Raw genomic sequence first — 6,329 nt, 5'->3', positions numbered from 1 at the left:
TAGTAAGAAAGTATTGTGTGCTATTTACTTACTGTTAATTAAAGGTTTGAGGTTTTATTTTTAGCCATACTGTTAATTAAAGCTTGGTAAAGGCTCACAACATTTAACAAGTGAGACGCTGAACCTGGTCGAGAAAGTAGGCCAGATATCGAAAAGGGTATCACCTTTCTATCTTTGCATTATCCCTCGAATCAAAGGATATATTTCTTACACATTGGCTTCATATTTTTGCTTCAGTCTGACGTGGAAATCGCTTGCAGTAAAATTTCATGTCTAAACAATTTTCTGCTTCAAAGAGTTGTACCCATTTGTTTATTTCTTCCATTGATACTTACACAAAGCTATCAAAGGGCCGGGCCAAGCCGAATAGTTGTGGCCCAGTCCGGAAATAATTCATTAGTGTAAAAATACCCGGGCCGGGCGGGCCGCCCGCACAGTATTACCGGGCAAAAATTATCACTCAAAAACACAACTATCCACATGCTCATATATATGTGCAGAAAAAAGATGAAGCTAGTTCATTGCAGAGGTGTAATTTTCACAAAGCCATGGTTAATAACATGCTACAAATGTAAAACAAAGCCCAGATCAAGATGGTGACTAAAAACTTAAGTTCATCATATATAACATCTTTCCTGGAAAGAAATTTTTCTTTGATAGAATTACCAAAATCTCAGAACAATCATTCAAGTTTCTTACATACAATGAGAATGCATATTGTTATTGAAATCTGACGCCTCGTGATTCTAAAGCATAAGCAGGCAAAATGGCCCTTGGGTTAAGCCTGTGGTTGGTGTATCCTGATCTAAGGAAGTAAATGTCCTTGGATAGGACCACTTCTCAACCGTTAAAACAAGGTAAATACATGGGAGACACTGAACCTGGTTAAGAATGTAGGTTAAGTTATGACATGGAATAGTTTTCACGAGTGAATCTGCATATTTGCTCCCATCATCTTTTCCAACTTGCTTTACATAATTTCATTATCACAAAACTAAATCAAATTTCAGACTTTGATTCATCAAGAATGATCTGATTTGATCATAAAACAAGTTGGGAGATGCAAGGAATCGATATATTCTGACCTTTGTGATACCAAATATGCTCTCAACTTTCCCGCTACTTCTGAATGGGTTACACTTACCACAAAGACTCCGCGCCTCTGTTCCATTGGCATTGCCCACTATATATAGAGGTGTCATCAGTTTGAGTTCAGTCATCAAACAAGCGGAAACCAGTCGTCAGTTTTCCCCTAGAGTTCCCCTCAACGCTTCATTGCATAGTTTCTTGAGAAACAATAGCCACTGAAGTGTTTGGGGGAACTCCTGGGGGGATCTGATATAAGCAAGAGTGCAAAGATATTTATTCATTTGCAGATACCTGATAAAAGGGTCTGCTTAGAAACAAAAAAATGCAATTCAAGTCCGATGCATCAGCTTCAAACGTCATCAGGTTTCGACCAGAGTCCCCCCAATCGCTTCATTGAGTATTTTTCTGGGATGAGTAGTGCTCGCTGAAGTGTTTGGGGGAACTCCTGTGGCGATCTGATATAAGACAACAGAGAATTAGCTTTATCACCTTGTTGAGCCTCAAGGTGCACTAAAATCAGGTATTCTGCTTATATCATTACATTACTGCATTTGACTGTTTTCAACGTTGCAGGTCATCGACCATGCACTTTGAGCAGACAAGATTGGGAACAGAGAGAAGGTAACCACGCATGGGGTGTAAATGAAAGCTACTTATAACCTATAAAAGAAATTAGGAGAAAACAAATGTGTTTTCCACACCTCAAGGTGCATCACTGTTCTTTTTCTCGCCGTACAATCATGCATGCATGTGTTGCAATTAGAACTAATTAAACAAGATGATAGAAAAGAGAATAACACGTGACATTGCCGAAAATATTTAAGTCCCTTGTCATGGTCAAAAATATTCTCATGTCCGACAGACTAATCGCGAATAGAAAGCTCAGGTAAAAAGTCAGTTCAAGCCCATCCTGCTGATAAGCTTGTCCTCTAGAGAAGCTACCGTTTCCAATCTACATGATTTGCCATATCTGCTAATCAAGAGAATTATGAGAAGCTATCAAATGCAAAAGGTGTATCATGTTAGATAAATGGTCAAACATGAGAAAAGAAAAGAAAACCAAAGGAAACGAGTCAACATGCCATTTTTTAACCAAAATGATACGATGAGAGAAATCTAAGAAATAAATTAAATAAAACTACAACTAGTGTAAGTTGGTAATGTCTCAATGTACAGATTTGTCCAGTTTGCAGCAAAGGTTACTATAAAAAAAATGTGGATTTCTGAAAAAATGCTATTTCATACAGACATAGATATAGGACAAAACTGTAACTACTTAGAATCATATGCTAAGCTAAATCTAAAAATAGAGGTAATACATAGTAATTGCATGGAACTAACGAAACAAAAATTAACTGTCTGCAAAGACTAATGCTCTTACCTGCAATTTCTCTTGAGGAAGACAGGGATCTATCAATTTTGGTTCCTTCTTTGCCATTAGATTGAACCAGTTTGTGAACTCTTGGTGATGAAATCAGTTTCCCACCAATGGAAGATGGCAAAGAATAACGTCTGGTAAGAGCCGTTCTTTCGGTTGCATATTGCTCAAACCTTGCGGAGGCTTGAGCTTTCACCTTAGCCTGGGAAGATGCAGTTGTTGCCATGTAACTTGGAACCCTTGTCATACTCTCAGGGGTTGCATCTTGATCATCATGTTTAACTGGTATAGAAGTCGTCTGGCTGGATTTGTAGTTTTCACTGCTGGTCTCTTCGTCCCTGAAGTCCTTTTCTAAGGGAAGAATATCTTGGCTTCTGTTACCAATAACTTTTGCTTCTGGCTCGGCTAAATCCTCCATTGATTTACTGGTTAGAGTATTAGATGTTTGCTCCAAGGATTTAGGGGCTGGAGCTTTTAAAAGCTTCCTTTGATGTCTTCTTGGTTTGCTTACATCAGTTTCTTCATTACATATTTCGCCAATGGGTTTCTGGTTTTTCTTGACACCACTCTTAACCTTGCCGTTCTCAAATTGTGGATGCTCCTGAGCGGATTTGACCGAATGACTAGTGAGTTTCCTACCTATGAGCTTTATATCTGGCTCGGCATTGGCATAATTAGGGTCCTTCCTCACAGTTACAGAAGACGCTCTCCTCCCGTTGCGCTTTGACTTAATTTGTTCTGTTTCAACTTTCTGGAGCTTTGAGTTACCAGTTTCCTTCTGTTCGACATTAGGTGCCCAAGATTGTGATGTTGACCACCTATGAAGCCAGCTCCATGCAGAATTTGAATCTCCTGGACTATATTCCAGGCGTAGTGGCATTGCAGCTCGTGATGAAGCAAGTAGCTGGAACAGATGGTGCTAGTTACACTAATATACATTACTAGCAAACAAATATTAACACGTAGAGAGGAAGTAAACAAGAAAATGTTACAGAATATAGAATGGGCCTACCTCATAAATGAAAGCATTCTTCGACAAAGTTCTAGATCGACTATACTTGATTTCACAAGAATCCTGATTGCTGACATCCTAGTAGAAAAGAGTACATTATTTGTTGACCAAATAATATCAGATGAATTCATCACAAAGGAAATAACATAAAATTCATTCAAACAACTACCTTTACAAGAGGACTTTGTTTTCTGCAATGTCCATTTCCAGCGCTAGCCTGCCTCACCATGTAACCTCTGGTAATTGCTTGAAATCTGACAATACCTTTCATACAAAATAATGTGCCAACAGCCTGTCTTCGAACCAAATGACCACGAACAGCGGCTTGCAGCCGTATAGCACCTTTTAGAATTTGAAATTCATTGCGGGCCTTCAAATCATCGAGAAGGCAGAGTTATGAGTAAACCTCTTAAAACAAGCAGAACGAAATCGAAATTCGTATTACCAAAAAGAGGATATTCTTTTACACCCAAAAGTCTTAGGGGCAAGAAATTTCATTAGGTACAAAAGAGATTTAAGATCTAAGGCACAAGTAATAAAGGTACTAGCATCAATACCTGACAACCCCTAAAAAATGCTTGCACGATTATGGCGGCTTGCTCAAGCGTAATCTTCCCTGTATCATTTAGAATCCCAATATCTGACGGCTTATCTTCCTTTTTTTTATTCAAGAGAGAGGACACTTGCCCCTCACTTGCCAGTATTGTAGCTTCTCCCTTTTCAAAGCTTGAGTTTTCTATTCTACCACTAACAGTACCAGAAACAGGGCCTGAAATGAATGGTGTATCAACTATTGAAGTGGATATGGGCTCCTTCGAAGAAACTTGAGCTGGTTTCTCACTTGCAGATCTCTACAAGTGCGATTCACAACATGATTTTAGAAAGACCTTCAGAAATTTAAACAAAAAACATAATAATGAAAGGGAAACGATTCAGATCAAGTAGTAACATGGCTTATTATTTTACAATGGCGACATCCATTTAAAATTATTGCAAAGAATCATATACTGTTAATACAGAAAAACAACATATATACCTCAAAACTGTCAGCGAAAATACACATAACATAGACAATGGAGAGATTAAAATTCTTTAAAGAGAGGAAACAAAAGCTGATGCATCTTATTTGTAGAATCACAATGAAGAGAAAAATTCTCCAAAATCCAAATCATATCTAAGAACATCAAATCCCTGTCTATGGAAAATACTTATTGAAAACATACAGAAAGTTCTCTTCCAGTCGACGGACTAGACTTGGATCCTTTTCTACCAAAAAGAATGCCCTTGATCCATTTTCCTGGAGACTTTCCCATCTTTGAAAGGATGATATCCTACAAAATTGATTCAGAAACCTGTACTAGTCCAAAATTTCGAAAACGTCATAATTACCACCAGTTCTCCAGATTGAGCTACAAAACATTTAATTCATTGATTACGCTTCTACATGGAACATAACCACCATCCATGCAGATGTCCCACATATTGTTGAGTTGTGGCTGAATAAAGGAACCAAGTCATGAAGCATAATAAATAGCATCCCTCATGCACCTAATAAAATAACTCCCACAACCACGATATAATAATGAAGATTTAGCAAGACCAAAAACGACTACGGAGGCCACCATCAAAGAACATCAAAAGCAAAGAGTAATCCTGACTAGAATTACTTACAGAGAAATATAAGGAAGAAGATTCTTCCATATGCCTTTTTGACTTAACGGTTCAAATATTGCACAACCACTTAATGCAAGAAAATCCCCCAACTTAATAAAACAGCTTCAATCATTTGTGGAGCCACTTTGGTAACATGTCTATTGAGACAAATCCCAAGATTTTACATCTCGAATCAAACATGTTGACAAAAAAAATCCTACACATACATGTAATAACCGACAAAAAATGTTCGCCTTTAATCATACAAACACCCACCAAATAAAACGAAAATAGAAAGGAAGAAAGAGAAAGATAACATCCCACCAAGATTGTACATGTAGAAGCAAGCTACATTCACTATTGCTGGTAAGCAAAGATAATTGCTGAAAACCCATGCAGGAATTTAGCTATAAATCTCAATTTTTTTTTTTTGATAAGAACTATAAATCTCAATTTAAAAGTAGAACTTACAAAATATCCGGGCTAAACACAATAAATGTTACAAAATTACCATATAAATATATTTTCAGCTCACCTCAACTCAAGTAGAACCCAAACTACCTCAAAACCATGTATCACATCACCTGCCAAAGCATGAAAAATTCAATCTTTCTGAGATCTCAATATGACAATATGGGTTCTTGCTAAACATTGTATACAAAGGTGCATAGTGCATTCGAGCATAATTATTGTATATACCTACACATAATCATGTGAAGTGTATAAAAGTTCTGCATTTCGTTACCAGCACTGCAAATCTGTAATGTGGGCTGAATGAACTCTGAATAGAAAAAGACAGCTGCTGCAATAACATTAACTTAATTATTTATTTCTTTATCTAAAATTTCATGCTTTATTTCGGGTTATCGAAATTAGCAGTGCGGTGCAGTGCAGGGAGACAGGCGGCAGGGGGACTGATTCGGTTGTGCTTTAAATTCTAAAACTCCATTTGAAATTCGGGACGAAATTGAGGGTTTTACGGATACTTGAGTTAGGTTTATGTATGATATTTTTATTTTATTTTTAATTTATTACAATTAAATAAAGGAAAAAACTCACTCACACTCTAACTTCGAAGTGATTCGAACCCCGACCTATTAATTGGAGAATAAGCGTCTTACCAACAACTCATATTAAATTTGGGGGTTTGACCAAAAACAAATTGGTTTTTGTACATTGATTTATTTATTTTGAAAT

The 6,329-nt window shown here is 37.1% G+C and overlaps 1 protein-coding gene across 8 annotated transcripts; it reads right to left on the bottom strand.

Annotated features, from left to right (window-relative positions):
* Positions 1–597: 597 nt before the first annotated feature.
* On the bottom strand, positions 598–6,112 carry LOC130995743 (protein IQ-DOMAIN 28-like). 8 transcript variants are annotated; one of them, XR_009092261.1, is made up of 10 exons: positions 5,832–6,090; positions 5,668–5,716; positions 4,703–4,831; positions 4,037–4,330; positions 3,649–3,849; positions 3,480–3,557; positions 2,471–3,371; positions 1,381–1,544; positions 1,086–1,183; positions 598–881 (listed from the first exon to the last, which is right to left on the bottom strand). XR_009092261.1 is itself a non-coding variant. In XM_057921145.1 (8 exons), the coding sequence occupies exons 3-8, from the start codon at positions 4,790–4,792 to the stop codon at positions 2,028–2,030; spliced, it is 1,596 nt and encodes a 531-aa protein (XP_057777128.1). In that variant the 5' UTR covers positions 4,793–4,831; positions 5,668–5,716; positions 5,832–6,112; the 3' UTR covers positions 1,729–2,027. The 8 variants fall into 8 exon arrangements, 3 of the variants coding, with proteins under 3 accessions (XP_057777128.1, XP_057777127.1, XP_057777129.1); XR_009092260.1 differs by having other exon boundaries at positions 598–1,183; XR_009092262.1 differs by having other exon boundaries at positions 598–1,183; positions 5,878–6,083.
* Positions 6,113–6,329: the final 217 nt, after the last annotated feature.

Source organism: Salvia miltiorrhiza, chromosome 7, assembly GCF_028751815.1.
Source record: "Salvia miltiorrhiza cultivar Shanhuang (shh) chromosome 7, IMPLAD_Smil_shh, whole genome shotgun sequence".
NCBI classification, from domain to species: Eukaryota; Viridiplantae; Streptophyta; class Magnoliopsida; order Lamiales; family Lamiaceae; genus Salvia; species Salvia miltiorrhiza.
The sequence above is the reverse complement of the archived record's forward strand: the minus strand, read 5'-3'. Positions and strand labels throughout refer to the sequence as shown.

What these genes read in the sequence shown, in the direction of transcription:
- LOC130995743 (XM_057921145.1), bottom strand. Translation starts at nt 4,792, where the DNA reads ATGGGAAAGTCTCCAGGAAAATGGATCAAGGGCATTCTTTTTGGTAGA. An exon ending in CATTTTTTAGGGGTTGTCAG is followed by an intron (nt 3,850 to 4,036) that starts GTATTGATGCTA and finishes GATGATTTGAAG; the next exon opens with GCCCGCAATGAATTTCAAAT. An exon ending in AACAAAGTCCTCTTGTAAAG is followed by an intron (nt 3,558 to 3,648) that starts GTAGTTGTTTGA and finishes CTTTTCTACTAG; the next exon opens with GATGTCAGCAATCAGGATTC.